The sequence below is a fragment of the Leguminivora glycinivorella genome, chromosome 2 (genome assembly GCF_023078275.1).
Source record: "Leguminivora glycinivorella isolate SPB_JAAS2020 chromosome 2, LegGlyc_1.1, whole genome shotgun sequence".
Classification (NCBI taxonomy): Eukaryota; Metazoa; Arthropoda; class Insecta; order Lepidoptera; family Tortricidae; genus Leguminivora; species Leguminivora glycinivorella.
The window spans coordinates 30092115-30108625 of record NC_062972.1 but is presented as its reverse complement, the minus strand read 5'-3'; the positions used below and the strand labels follow the sequence as shown (position 1 = coordinate 30108625).

The following is a 16511-nucleotide window of genomic DNA, read 5'->3' as shown; positions in this document are numbered from 1 at the left end:
ACTTGGCAGATCGTAATCCATACTTCCATACTAATATTATAAATGGGAAAGTGTGTGTGTCTGTTTGTTTGTCCGTCTTTTTTAAGTGGAGATGGGTGAAGGGATGGAGAGTGACATATGCTACTTTTTGTCTCTTTTTAAAGCGAGAGAAGCCGCGAGCAAAAGCTAGTTTTTCTATGAAATATACCTACAACACAATCTCGCAAAGCCAAAATACGTATCGCGTAGACATATGCGAAAATCTGTATTTACCCAAACCAATTCAAAGAGTATAATTTATTTTTTCAAAGGAACAAAGGCTCAAGAATCTATTTATAAACTCTTGTATAAAGCAGTCAAAGAAACGTTTTCCCTCTTAATACTAACGGCCGCTTCCGAAACGTCAACGACTGTAACAAACAGGGACGCCTCACTTCCCACTTACTTCAATTTAGCGAATGCTTACCGAACTTAGCGTTTCCACCAGAGATTATTTCAAGATACAGATTGTCAATTGCTTTACAAAGTTGTGTCTTGATCTTGCCGAGATCATTTTTGCGAGGCCTGAGAACTAGTGTGTTGGTGTGCTCTTAAAAGGGGCAGACAGATATCATAAAACTTCACGAGTTGAAATTTAAAGGGTTCAGAAACTGATAATGTGATATTGCAGTGTCAAGCTGTCAGCCTATCGTCTACATCACAATTGAACCTAATATGTACCTACTATGACTTACTTCTCGACTCACGACAGGAAAGGATGCGGCGAAATTCATAACCAGTCACCACACTCTAAAAATTTCAAATTTTTAATACTTTCTTATATATAAGTTACCGACCTAGCTGAAGTGACAATCGATAACGCTACGTTAAAACGCAGTCAGCGTTCGTAGCCGTAGAATGCACAAACGCTCACGAAACGAAACGCTCGTAGATATCTAATTATCTATCTCTATCGCTCTTGCGTATTGGCGCGACGAAGCCAGATTACCTTTCGCGGCGTTTCGTTTTCGTTTCGCGTCGTAGAAATGCCATTCGGCTACCGGGCAAGGCTTTGTCACACCACTGTAGAAGAGCGATATGGGAGAGCTACGTAAGTAACTGATTGGGACATTGGAAAGGTTCCCTGTGCAGTCTATAAACTGTATTAGTCTCTAGTTTCCCAAGCCGGGTGCCCGCTTTGATCCTTCCTGGACATTTGAATATGTAAATGCCGAAAATGGGATGAGCCGGATCGCACCGCTGAAAGAAACGGCCATATCTGAGTTTTAACATGCTGGTGAAACATTTTCGTTTAATTAATACGTTTGCATAAGGTTTAGGTTTTTAATGTGGCTTTGTATTTATTAATTTTACAACAACGGGCATTGGCTTGAGGCTTTGAGTTTTTGACGTTTAAAAATAGCTTTTTGTCATTTTGAACGTTACAGGAAATTTAAGTAATTTTTGGTTCTAGCAAGGATGATTTAGGTAGGACTAGCTTTTGCCCGCGGCTTCGCTCGCGTTAAATTCGAAAATTGCGGAATGCTCCATACAAACTTCCACCACTCATTTTAGGGGAATGGGGAATTAGAAAGAGACAAAAAGTAGCCTATGTCACTTTCCACCCCTTTAACTATCTCCACTTAAAAAATCACGCCAATCCGTCGCTCCGTTTTGCCGCGAAAGACGGACAAACAAACATACACTTTCCCATTTATAATATTATATATTATATTAAATATGGTATATAGTATAGTATGCCATTTGGGGTCGCTGTTAACTGTCTCCATACAACTCTAAGCCATTTATAATATTATATATAGTATATAGTATAGTATGCCGTTTGGGGGCGCTGTTAACTGTCTCCATACAACTCTAAGCCATTTATAATATTATATATAGTATATAGTATAGTATGCCGTTTGGGGGCGCTGTTAACTGTCTCCATACAACTCTAAGCCATTTATTTGTCAAATATAGGCAGGCAAGTACACCATGTAGGTCTTAAATCTATAAAATAGATTAGTTCTCACTATTCTTCGCCACATGGCATTCGATACAAGTGCGAAAAAGAGGAAGTTGAAACTAGTGGCGATAAATTAAAAGACGATCGAAGGGAGAACACGAGTTATGAATTTCCTTTTTGCACGTGTATCGTACGACGTTTTTCAGTAGTTTCCCTCTGAAGTTTCGACCTTACGTAAAATGAACCAGTTTGCCTATTAGTGCGGGCAAAAAGCGCTATCTCTACTGAAAAAGATTACAAGCGAATTGTATTTTAAGTTTGTACATCTGCGTCTGTATTTGTTCATCGTTTAACCCTTTCGCTGATAGTGCTCCGCCTGTCGACGTACTGTCACTGAAAATAAATATACGGTTAATGTCCTTTCTGCGGCTGTAGTTCGGCTGAGTCAGCGAATTCAATAAGTTACAATATCTAATATTTATATTAAAATAGCTACTTTATCTGTTCTTCTGGTCCAGCGTTCTTATGATGGATACTTTTTACGCACTAGTTCGTAAAATCCAACTTCTCGCACGCTGAACGGCAAAAAACGAGTAATTTTAGAACAAAACGGGACTTAATCGCGTAAACACTTACATAAAAAGTACGTGAAGCGATTGAAATTAGGAAGCATCGAAATTTCAACCAAAATGAGGGACAGGGAATTTCTTCTTCGTGGAATCCAGTGATTAGCAAATGTAAGCGTGAAAAAACACCGAGGGACACACCGGCTGATGTCGTGAGTGTTGTGTGTAGGCAAAGTGACAACCCTAGCGCAAAAGTGAATAATCAAGAACAAGTGCGGGTAGTTCGAGAAACTCGCGCGGCTAGAAGATGTTGATGCAATTCCTCGCCAGTCTACCCGTGACCACGAACATAATGTGATGTTCGAAACGTCGGGCCTAATATAAATGTAAGTGTTTACGCGATTAAGTCCCGATTTGTTCTAAAATTATGAGTGCAAATCGTGTTAGTCTAAATCAATATAAAAAAACGAGTACTTTTTGAGCAAGAGTATTAAAAAGACAATTTTCAGCTCGATGTGAAATTCTTAAAAAAAAAAAACAAATTTGACTGATCTATTAGGCACGGGACTTTTATGTAAAACGGCGGCAATTAGAAGTTGTCAGTTTTGTTCGAAAGATCAAGGCTAACTAACCGGGAGTTTGAGTTTCTACCAAAGGTTGAAGTTTTAAGTCCCTTCCTTAGGGACTCGACTTTTCAGTGAATAGCCCATCGTTAAATAAGTTTAATTGTTTTGACGACCAGTCTGGCATAGTGGATACTCTGCCTGCTAAACCGACTGTTTGGTAGAATCTCGGTAAAAGAATTAATTTTCGTGATGAACACAGATATTTGTTCGTGAGTCTTAGACGTTTTCTATGTATCTACTTATTTAATTATTTGGAAAATTTTAAGTAAGGTACAGCGGGGAAAATCTCGACTGGGGGGGGGACAATTAATGTAACTGCTCCATTTTTTTCATGTTTTACAATGGTTGCATGGTTAAATAAAGTGTCCTGCACGGGAAGCATGGTCGCGCGATAGACGATAAAATAGCAGGCCGTCCCTATCGCACTATTTGTAGGTGCGATAGGGACGGCCTGATATTTTATCGTCTATCGCGCGACCATGCTTCCCGTGCAGTGTCCACCGGTTATATATGGTAGACGAGTTCAGTGGATACATGTAGAACTCAACATCATAGTGTAATAATGGAAAAAATTATATATATATATATATATATATATATATATAAAACAAGTCATCTTGAGCTTACCATGAGACTCTGTCAATCTATTTCAATAAGGATATCCTATGATAATACTCGTTTTCAGTTTAAAACTTTTTTTCCTTTATTACATAATAATCTTTAATACATAAAGTTATACTGTTAATCGGTGTAAGAATTCCCTATAATATTTATTTATTTAATAGCAGTTCCGAAAGTTAATTAGTCTGTAAGTCTGGCCTATTTGTGTAAACAATCCTGAAAGCCACAGGTATAGACTTTCCCCCTTATTCATAAACGTTCGTTTGTCCCTTTCCGACGTATTGGTGTGATAGAAAAGGACAAACGAACTTTATCGGCTTGATAACTTTAGAGTACGTTTATGAATAAGGGGGTTTGCGTCTGTCCGAAACTGGAACTTAGTTTGCCTGGTTAAAATACCCGTGGCCTTAGCTGCGGAACATACGGACAGTTGTTTTAGTGTGCGATGGTGTTGGAAATCTTAGGGCGTGCTTTCATGCCAAAAGAAACATTGTGCGAGAGAGAAAAATACTTATCGAATTTTGTGTTTGATCTAAATGTAATTTTTTTATGTAGATTTATAATGCTTAACAGGAAAGTCTCCGAAAGTGATTTATTTAAACTGTTTACTACCCGAAATAACGCTACCTATAGTGTGATCAAACGCGTTTTCGTTCTCCGTATACGAAAATACACATGGTCATGGTTACGGGCTACTAAACTCATATAAAACACTGGCAACTTAAGATTCACCTAAGAAAAATCTTAACAGCGCAATTTAGGATTTTTAATACATACATGTATCAGCGCCATCTATTGTATGATTTGTAAAACCTTCCGGTGCGGCAATATGCGGCTCCGTATACTGTATTTTAAAGGCTGGATTGTATAAACCCGTTATACTAGAACTGGAGTTCTATAGTCGTATATTACTGAATACGAACACTGGAAACTTGGTCATAATTTCAGGCAAAATCTTAACAGCGCGATTCAGGATTTTCACTACACAGATCATCGCCATCTATAGTATGATTTGTGAACTCGTGCGGTGCGGCAAAATGCGGCTCCGTATAACTGTACCTTAAAAGCTGGGCAGGTTAACTCGATATACTAGATCTGGAGTTGCATTGCCGTGTTTGAGAGTTTTCGTTGCTGAGTTCGAACACGGCAACTTCTGAATAGAACCGTTTAAGCTATTCTTATAGTGGACGGAATAATAGATTGAATCGTAGCTACCGTTTGGAAATGTTTATATAAATGCAATTGATAGATCTAAATAAAATAAATTAATGACTAAGATTTGTGTTTTGTTTCTTATTAAAAAGGAAATTTCTAAACTTTCCAAGTGTCACAGAACAGAACTCATTTTGTATGTACTAATAATTTCTTCAAAAAGGGTTTACGTACGTTTACGTAGTGAAGGATTGATTATGAATATACTAAGTACAACCAGTCGCTAATAAAGCCAAATATACTAGTTATTACAAGGAACTCCAAACCCTTATATATACATTTCCAATAAGCATTTTAATAGCGCGATGTAGAATTTGTGACACTGTACAGCGACATCTTCTGTGCAATTTAGTTCAAATATATGTATTAGTATTTAACTTACTATAATGGAATCATAGTTCACCATCACATTCCACAAAAATCCTCTAAGAACAAATTAAATTACTTTCATAGAAAATATTTTAACTTGTTATTTTTTTAAGTAGTAACACTACTATTATGTTCGGCTAGGAGGTCGAACCATACTGTTCTACCTCAGGGATGGCCAGAGGGCGCCACGAGCCTTCGGAAATGTCATATACTTAGAAATTTCGACCCTTGCTTTCGTGGACCGATAGCCGAGTGGTTCTGGCATTCGCCCGGTAAGCGGAGTACGCTGGTTCGATTCCAGCTCGGAGCACTGGAGGCTTTGGTCACTTTTTCTTTGTTTATGACATTTATTTAATGTTTCCACAAAAATACTAATAACACTGAGCGTTAAATAATGGCAATTTGTATATTTCCTGAAAATCGCTTTAAATACCTACCAGGCACTTTGTTTAATAATTTCGAACTCTGCTAAAGAGATCTAAGAACAAAAGGGCTTGATTTGACAACTTTTAGCTCTGTGCCTGGCTTGAAAAGTTGTTTCTCAATTAGTTCGAAATCGTTGTAATTGTTTTACATATTATATTCGATGTTCTTGAACCCATTTTATTTTCATTATTGAATTTATGTGCATAATATTAGTTTTTTATACCGATGTCAGATGTTTGAAAATAAATGGACAATAATAATAAAACGAACCGTGTTTTAATAGTTTACATAATTTATTAAATGATTATTCAAGATTTTAGAAATTATTATAAGGGGTAATTAATAACCTTATGTAAGGCTATTTATCGATAAAAGGTTGTCGATGTTTTTGTTTTGTCAAGCACTTACAATGTATGTTCGTGCCAGAAAAATATCTAGGTATAATGATGATACTGTCAAGAGGGCAGTATGCTTATTTACCACCTGCATTGTACATTTTTTTTAAATTAAATTCAAGTGGTAGATATCATAATTGTATGACATACATAATTCAGTTTGTCGACTGTAATGAGCACTCTCATTTTTCATACGTGATAAATGTTATTATTTCATTTTAGAATGCTTTTACGACGCGAGAGCAAAACTAATTTAAAAGCAATGTTACTCGTTTTATGAATTATACAGAGTGTTTTTACAGTTAGGTGACATTATTTTCTGAGGCTTTAGTTTGAGATAATCTCAATCTATTCACACTATTCACAATTAAAAACATGGCTTAGAACACTCCCGACTAACTCAGCTTTCAGAAAAAAAATCTAAATTGGTTCATCCGTTCGGGAGCTACGATGCCACAGACAGACATACACACAGACAGACAAACAGACAGACAGACAGACAGACAGACAGACAGACAGACAAACAGACAAACAGACAAACAGACAGACAGACAGACAGACAGACAGATAGACAGACAGACAGACAGACAGGCACGTCAAACTTATAACACCCCGTTTTTGCGTCGGGGGTTAAAAATTGATGTTTCAATCTAGAAAATATTCGTATGGGTTACACTGAACCTTAACATGTTGTAGATAAAAAACATCTTAAACTTTTTCAATAATGTATTCATTGATAGATGAAAACCGTATGAAAATACGTTACAGATGTAAGAAGCGCTTGGTATCAGTTGGATCGTTGGGTGGACGACATTCGAAAAATTGCGAGTGACAACTGGATGAGACTAGCCCAGGACCGGGACAAGTGGCGTACTAGAAGAGAGGCCTATGCTCAGCAGTGGGCGATAAAATCCTGATGTGATGATGATGATGAAAATACGTTCAGTTGTTGTCTCAAATGAATTGACAGACGCGACGGGGAACTTTGTTTAAACAGACAGTAGCTTAAAAGCTTATTTAGTTTTCTAATTCACTGATAAAACTAGTTAAAAGTTTCAAAAACGATGAAAACGTTTAATACTTGAAATACAAAAGTTTCAGCAGTGAACAGTAAACTTTAATTCTAGTGCATTTCCAAGATGTTTCGAAATACAAGTCCAATAGAGAAATATCTTTAAATGGCATTTACTACCGACGGCTGGGGATTTCTTATCTTGCTCTGTTTCAGCCACAGACTATCTCGTTTAGATACCACAAATCTATGTCTTGCATATTGACAGGTGGAAACCAACAATTCACTTATTACCACGACAAATTATCTGGTTTAATCATACCTGATAAACCGTAGTAGGCTGTTCCCTCTAGTCTTACCGCGTAGTTTTACCAGTTGAACCACTGGGAATTTTCTTCCCACAATTACTGATAGTAAGGGCCAGACAATAAGTAGGTTAGGTTTGTTAGGTACCTATAGATGCCCAAAGGGCAAAAAGTGTTTAGGAACCCCGCGCAGCGGGGCTTCGTCGAAACAGTGGTCGCGTCTGTAGGCCTAGCACATGATGGCCGCGAGAGTATAATAGGTCACCGTAGTATAATCGGTATACATATACTAGCAACATTCTTAGTTTAAAGCTTCAAGATCGAGTAATCAATATTATTATACGCCGTAATGTCGTCGCGTAAAAGTTCAAGTGGGTTTCATCATTACCGAACTAAATATGTCTTGTATAAAGATTGATGGCCACTTTCAAAAGCAGCGCATGGCGGCCCTTTAGCTGGTAAAGTTGGTTAGACATTTTGAAATATAGGACATCTTTCAGTAAAAAGGCGCTGGTAGTCTGGTAAGAGCGTGCGACTTTTAATCCAAAGGTCGCGGGTTCGAACTCCGGCTCGTACCAATGAGGTTTTCGGAACTTATGTGCGTAATGTAATTCGATATTTGCCAGTTCTGTTGCTTTTCGGTGAAGGAAAACATCGTGAGGAAACCGGACTAATTCCAATAAGGTCTATTTACCCTTCGAGTAGGAAAGTCAGATGGCAATCGCTTTCGTAAAACTAGTGCCTACGCTAAATCTTGGGATTAGCTGTCAAAACGGACCCCAGGCTCCCATGAGCCGTGGAAAATGCCGGGATATCGCAAGGATGATGCTGATGAGGATATCACTTCAGTTTGAGGTTACTTTGCGGTTGCTGGCAGGACAAACCTGCTTCGTAAAACACCTCCCAGACATGCTTTCTCTCTTGTCCTATGTGGGATGTGTGTATGATACACCAATTATGTCGTATGTGATCTGTGGTGACCGTCTTTACGGAACATTCCCAAGGAGCCTTCAAGTTACGGGAACAAGGCAACTTGACCGGCAACTTGACTTGTTGTTTAGCTTCCCCGGAGCACTGTCTCGCTTAATTAGACTTAGAAATTTAAATATTTCAAAGGGTTTAGATATACTTAGATAGTAAGAAACTATATTTAAAGTAAGACACAGGTCGAACGCGATTAATTAACATTATTTTACCTTTTGTCCAATGTTTCGGCCAGGTTGCACTGGCCGTAGTCGCGGAAGACTGCCGTCCCAGCAAAGTGTCACCGGGGATATAAACACCTCAAAACTACCCGATATTAGTTTATATAAATGTTCGGGGTAGACAAATAAATATAATCTTCCCGCTTTTAATGTTTATTGCCCACCGCACATATGTACCTACATTATCTGTGTGTTTTTCTTCTAATGATGTGGTGCTTTATTTCGTGCATTGAATAATAGTACATTACTACAGAGGCCGGGACAAAGGCCATTTCCCGCCGAGGTATGTATAGTGCTTTTCTCAAACATGGTATGAAATAAATAAAGTCTACTGAAAATAGTAACTTTGGATGGCTGTATCTCCTAAACGGTGCGTCGTAGCGCAAAAATAATCGAATTTTCGTTCCCCTTTGATGCCCCGTATACGCTTATAAAAAACCAAAAAGTTAAAAAAAATTAAAAAAAAAAAACGAAAAAAATTTTTTTTGTATGAAAACGCACCCAAAATCAAATATTGTCTAGGGCCCGTACCAGTTGCAGTTGGCACGTCTATAAAGCCCCTTATAGTTTTTTTTTAATTGGCTAAATACCTGGATGTTATGTCACAATTATCTGTGTTTGGAAATTAAAAAAGAAGACTTTGCCGGCCTTGGCCTGCAAGGTTTGTATGAAATTCCATTATCTATCAATCGTCCTAGCCGCACCTGCAACGTCATACTTCGCTGCCAATTATAAGGCACATAACATCAATATTTCATACCATGTTTGAGAAAAATATTTTATTTTAAGTATAGTAAACTAGCCCATTGTCCTACGCACTTTGTTTTTACGAACACAACATCCATCTGCCGGTTAACCCGAATGACAATCGTCGACGCCAGACGCCGACAGAAATGCAGTAGGGCTTTGTCGCGCCAATACGCAAGAGCGATAGAGACAGATATCTACGAAACAGATATTATCGTGAACGTTTATGTATTTGGCTACTTACCCTGACCAGCCAAAACGTTAGCTGGACCTATCTGGATATTTTCTTTGACCAAAAAGTCTACTTTTAGGCTTTTCTCAATACCGAAAAACTATTGAAAACAAGGCGAGACAAGACATTACATAAATACCAAAGAGGATCGAGTATTATAGAGAGTTACTGCCAAAGTAAAATGTGTAATCATAGTGCATATAAATGACTGCCATCTCTTGTCACCGGCTTAAAACTTTTGAACGTCAGATTTGACAATTAGGCACATATTCTTAGATTGATATTATATTAAAATGACAAATATGAATATTAGCGCCATCTAGCCGAGCGTCCCCCAAAGGTGTAACGCCATCTAGGCCACGGTACCTTTTTGTCTATGGCTTTGAGGTACGTTATTTTCTTAGACTTAATCCGTCTATACGGAGTTACATATGTCTTTGATAAATACTAATACAAACATTAGGAATGTTTTTATTTACATTATTTTGAAGAACCTACTCCATTACTGTATTATCTAAGTGAAAAGGCATAAAATAAGGATAGAATAAAGGTTTTAACGTTATTAGCATTCCAACTTTTAATGTTAGGTATTCAGCTCCGCTTAAGACTAATTTAAATTCAATCTGTTTTTAATTAAGAGTTAACTACTTGTAATTTATGTTCGAAGAGTTTTAATTAGCTATGTTCCAGGTAGAGCTTATTGTTTGTGTCTAAATTTGCATTATATTAGAACAATGTCTGTTTATAGAAGTGAGGTTCTATACAGTTTTGTGTTAGGTTACTTTGTAGTATTCCAATCTCGGAAGAGCTCTTAACTACTCTTAGTAACAGAATTATGAAGCCAATAGTTCTGTTCCATACATTTCCCTCTAATACACTCTTAACGATCATTAATTTCCACGTTTAATTCAATAGGTACGTTACATATGTACATAATAAATGTCCTGTCACTTATCATACTATTACGCATAGTTGTACCTACTTGCTGATGCCTTTAGTTTTAATAAAATCCACACCTCCAGCAGGACTTGAACCCGACACCTTTCGGAACACCGGTTCAGTCATCCTGACCAACTGAGTCACGGAGATCTACCAAGTGTGTGACATTTATTTCATGTCTTACGGAGACTAGGGAGGCGTAAAGCGACCTGTAAGTTTAGAACCTAACAGACAGCCGCCAGTAACTGCGTTTTTACCTATTTTTTTCTTTGACCAGATAAGCCAGGAGGCCTGCCTATTCGTTATCCGATTTTTTCCAATTCACTTTCGTATGTCGACAATTTTATTGGTGCGGGACGTGGGTGACGTCATTTCCATACTCAAATGGAATTGCGCGGCGCATGTTGCCAGGCAGAGTGATGGCAGGTGGACTAAAATGTTGACCGAAACGGTGGCCGCTATCGGATGTAAGAAGCGCCTGGCATCCGTTGGCTCGTTGGGTGGACGATATTCGAAAAACTGCGGGACACTTCTGGATGAGATTAGCCCAGGACCGGGATAAGTGGCGTACACGAAGGGAGGCCTATGCTTAGCAGTGGGCGATTAATGGCTTAAATGATGATGATAATTATGTCGACAATTATAATAATATGTATATAGTGCTATTTATTATTAACTAAGCATTTTCTTGGTTGCAGCGACATCGCTAGTGACGTACGCAGGAGAGCGTTACGACTTCATCCTGGAAGCCAACAACGAGATCGACAACTACTGGATACGCTTCCGAGGCCTCATGGACTGCGACGAAGTGTGAGTATTGACTGTATTCCAAGAGGGGATAGGCAGAGCACATGAAACTGCTTTATCTCCAGCAAAAAGAATCGAGTAGTCATCATCATCCTCCTTGCGTTATCCCGGCATTTACCACGGCTCATGGGAGCCTGGGGTCCGCTTTGACAATCGAATCGAGTAGTGTCAAAGTAAAATGTGTAGTCACAATGTGTGCCATCTCTCGACACAGGCTTAAAACTTTTAATTTTAGAACAAAACGGGACTTAATCGCGTAAACACTTACATTTATATTTGGCCCGACGTTTCGAACATCACATTATGTTCGTGGTCGCACTTGTTCTTGATTATTCACTTTTGCGCTAGGTGTTAATAAGTCTGCGGTAGCTGAACATCTGCTACAGTCGGGACCAAATCACTGGATCGAGCTCCATAGTCCCAAAATTCTATCAACGGAACGTCTGTTCTACAGCAGAAAAGTACGTGAAGCGATTGAAATTAGGAAGCATCGAAATTTCAACCAAAATGAGGGGCAGGGAATTTCTTCTTCGTGGAATCCAGTGATTAGCAAATGTAAGCGTGAAAAAACACCTAGGGACACACCGGCTGATGTCGTGAGTGTTGTGTGTAGGCAAAGTGACAACCCTAGCGCAAAAGTGAATAATCAAGAACAAGTGCAGGTAGTTCGAGAAACTCGCGCGGCTAGAAGATGTTGATGCAATTCCTCGCCAGTCTACCCGTGACCACGAACATAATGTGATGCTAGAAACGTCGGGCCAAATATAAATGTAAGTGTTTACGCGATTAAGTCCCGTTTTGTTCTAAAATTATGAGTGCAAATCGTGTTAGCCTAAATCAATATATTAAAACTTTTAAACCTTAGGTTTGAGATGTGTTAAAATTGTCAAATAATAATATTACTAGGGAACAAATCAAATTATTTTATTGAATATTTTTGATTTGTTATTTTTTCAAGTGGCCACCAGTGGGCCTTGCCGTTTTTTCTTTCGTGTATGATATCTATTTCAATTTATAATAATAATATTAGCGCCATCTACTAAGAGAGTGAACCAAAGCTGTAGCGTCATCTAGGCTAGCGTATACAAGTCTTGATGGTTCCGAGGTTTTTTCCTCAGACTTTTTGTCTATACGGAGTTATTAATGTTATTATACGTCTTTGGCTCCAGAAACGTAAACGCAATAATTGTGATATTACAGTGACAGGTTTCAAAGACAGTGACAGGTTCTGATATTCCAGTGAAGTTGTTTAATTTAAAATTAATGATAAACATGTCTGGTTTAATTCATCGCCGGTATAAGGCTTACACATTTTATAAAAGATAGAAGCTTATGTAACAAGTAGTCACTTTACAGCGTTCGTGGTCAAAATTACAAGGTTCGAAAACCTAATGAATGACCCACAAATAATATAGATTTTTAAGACTGTTTCACACATTGGGTTAATGAAGCTAGTTATACAATATTCAAAAAATAGTTCCAAAGTTTTATTCCTTGAGTAACTATCTCGCTTTTAACCGAAGACAATATTTGGGTATTACATATTCAATACTCGTAATCAGATTTAATATCTTCTGGGACTTGAACACCAACTTGTACGAAAGCGCTCACGCAAGTACCATAACTGAAAAAAAAAATCGCGATTGAAATAAACAGCGCGTTGTTGAAAGTTAACAATGGAAAATTGTAACCAAGCAAATTTACTCAACAAGACTTGAAGTGGACTTTAAAATGTTTTATTTTTTTTATCTCAATTCACAAAATATTGAGAAGCATGGATAACAGAACTCGCATTTATTGTAGGTATTGCTTTTGAAGACATACTTTTGAATCATTTGGAGATCCTTCTATCAGACATGAGTTAATCTTGCTTCAATTTTTATTTCTATAGCAGTGATAAATTTATTAAAAAATAAAAAATAATGCAATTGCATTGATTAAATGAATTGAATATACTATGAAACTGAATGGAATCGAAAATAATGGATTGAGATGATATAATTGAGATGAAAATGGAATGGCGTGGAATGATATTAATTGAAATAGAAGTGAAAGAAAAAAAATTAATAAAATTAAGATTGGTTCCCCTGTCATATTCAAAATCTTACTAAATGATATGAACGTGCGACCTCTTCAGGTGCTCCAGCCTGTCGTTGTAGCAGCGCAACCTGCACTCGTTGACGAACGTGAGCTCCTTGTTCGTGCACACTGGCGCGTACAGGCTGGGGCAATGCGCGCAGTCCAACTGGCTTAGCGGTAGGGGATAGTAGTCCACTTGGCCTCATGTTATGGATGTTAGGGAGACTATGTGAGGAGAGTCGCTCACTACCGGGGACAATTACAAAGGAGATTGGGGTGGTAGAGACTGGGGTATGATGAACTAATAGGGGACAAGAATAGCATTGAATTTGAATTGAATGCATTACATTGAATTTAATGTAATGAAATTGATTTGAATAGAGTAAAATGGAATTGAATTGAATGGAATGGAATGAAAATAATTGAATTAAGTGGAATGCAATTAAATATAATGAAAATATTGGGATGGAATTGAGATTTTCAGATTTTACTAAGTTTTATGAATGTGTAGTATCTTATTTTTGTATAAATGATATTTAATTAATGGGACGACGTAAAATGAAATGCGTAATATTACGCAACTTTACATTGCTGAATTAATATAATATGTTGAACTCTCTATTCGCGAACAGAATGAAAACTTTTCATAGCTCAGGATTCTTGAATTATGTAAATAACCAGAAAGTCTCACAAAGGATTACTGACAACGATCTTTCAGCTACGAGATATGTACGAGTATGTGTGATGAATCTACTTTCTTTCAATTAGTAGTTAAAAATTAAGGCTGTTGTGATATTTTATCTGAAGTTAAACCCTTAAAAAGGCAGAAGAATGTCAAAAATTATTCAAAAGTGAATTCCATGAATCTTATACCTTCAAACGAGCAATACTTGTATATTTTTTTTATATATTTATTTATATATATTATATACCGACGATCTCGGAAACCGCTCTAACGATTTCGCTGAAATTTGTTATCTGGGGGTTTTCGGGGGTGAAAAATCGGTCTAGCTTAGCCTTAGGTCCCGGAAAACGCGAATTTTCGAGTTTTCATGATGAATTCAAACGAAATGGAATAGAAAGGGCATAAATTTTAAGAAATAAGTTTGGTATGAAAACTCACTAGATGATATGAACGTGCGGCCTCTTCAGCTGTTCCAGCCTGTCGTTGTAGCAGCGCAACCTGCACTCGTTGACGAACGTCAGCTCCTTGTTCGTGCACACTGGCGCGTACAGGCTGGGGCAATGCGCGCAGTCCAACTGGCTTAGCGGTAGGGGATAGTAGTCCACTTGGCCTCATGTTATGGATGTTAGGGAGACTATGTGAGGAGAGTCGCTACCGGGGACAATTACAAAGGAGATTGGGGTGGTAGAGACTGGGGTATGATGTACTAATACAGGTCAAGAATAGCATTGAATTTGAATTGAATGCATTATTGAATTTAATGTAATGAAATTGATTTGAATAGAGTAAAATGAAATTGAATTGAATGGAATGGAATGAAAATAATTGAATTAAGTGGAATGAAATTAAATATAATGAAAATATTGGGATGGAATTTAGATTTTCAGATTTTACTAAGTTTTATGAATGTGTAGTATCTTATTTTTGTATAAATGATATTTAATTAATGGGACGACGTAAAATGATATGAATTAAAACGGAATGGAATAGAAAGGGCATAAATTTAAAGAAATAAATGAAATTCCATTGAGTTTGGTATGAAAACTCACTAGATGATATGAATGTGCGGCCTCTTCAGCTGTTCCAGCCTGTCGTTGTAGCAGCGCAACCTGCACTCGTTGACGAACGTGAGCTCCTTGTTGGTGCACACCGGCGCGTACAGGCTGGGGCAATGCGCGCAGTCCAAATGGCTTAGCGGTAGGGGATAGTAGTCCACTTGGCCTGATGATAGGGCTGTTAGGGAGAGTAGGCAGGCAACTGGAAATACGTAGTGTATTACCTAGTTTTAAAATTATAAAAGTTGTAAAAAATTTAAGTTTTTGATGTGAATCGTGTTCAAGTATTTTGATACCCCAAAACTGTTTGAATAAACCTCTAGAACAATAGATATGATCGTCAATATGTCAACTGGTTCTTTTTGCCATTGACCTTCTCGACCACTAACCTTCAAACCTGCAAGAGGAGCGTGTCGATCTTAAACGCTAGCAAATAACCTCCAACCCTTCTGGTGTTTCAGATGGCTCCATGACCCATGACATGACATGACATGACATGATTTCTGACCCATGTGGCAATGATCGCTTACCACCAGGCGACTTCGCTCGTTTGCTTTTTGCCGCACAAAAAAACCATCTTCGTCTTTGATTGGCAGTCCTGAGCGTTTCCTCAGAAACTTTGCACAGTTAAACTGTAAAATAGACTGGACTATTCTGACCTTTTGACTTTCAACATCACCACAAAATAAAAATTTTGAAAAAAACCCCGTCCGCGATATAGTGGTCCGATTTTTATGAAACATGGCTAAGAACATTCCCGACTAACTTAGCTTTCAAACAAAAAAAAACTAAATCGAAATCGGTTCATCCGTTCGGGAGCTACGATGCCACAGACAGACACACACACAGACAGACAGACAGACGAACAGACAAACAGACAGACAGACAGACACGTCAAAATAACACCCCGTCTTTTCCTGGGAAGTTATCAGGCAATCCGACTGTACATTTTGTCTCTTATGTCATACAAAAATTGCCATTCAGAATTTGCTTGGATTAACTCAAATAGCGATATCATTATGCTTCTAGAAATAATTTAATCGTTAACTCACCCACGGCAATCATTTTCGATTGTATTGAATGCTTATAGCAGCGCACTAATCGCGTTTTAACACCAGCTTTCGGTGGCTACATTCTCGATTTACTGTAGCAAAATAAAAACATAATTTTCGTACCTACGTTTGTCCTCTCTTTCTTTACCTTTTCATACACATCCTTGTTCTCATCTTGTCGGTATCATTATCCATACTAATATTATAAATGGGAAAGTGTGTGTGTCTGTTTGTTTGTCCGTCCTTCACGGCAA

General features: G+C 37.8%; 1 protein-coding gene across 2 annotated transcripts in view; it reads left to right on the top strand.

The window, feature by feature from the left end:
- Nucleotides 1–16511, top strand: part of LOC125241203 (laccase-1-like) — a 216675-nt gene that overhangs the window by 173322 nt on the left and 26842 nt on the right. For both annotated transcript variants that reach the window (XM_048149575.1, XM_048149569.1), the window contains exon 8: nt 11278–11389. In XM_048149575.1, coding sequence (XP_048005532.1) covers nt 11278–11389 — 112 coding nt within the window. The remainder of the gene's footprint in view (nt 1–11277; nt 11390–16511) is intronic.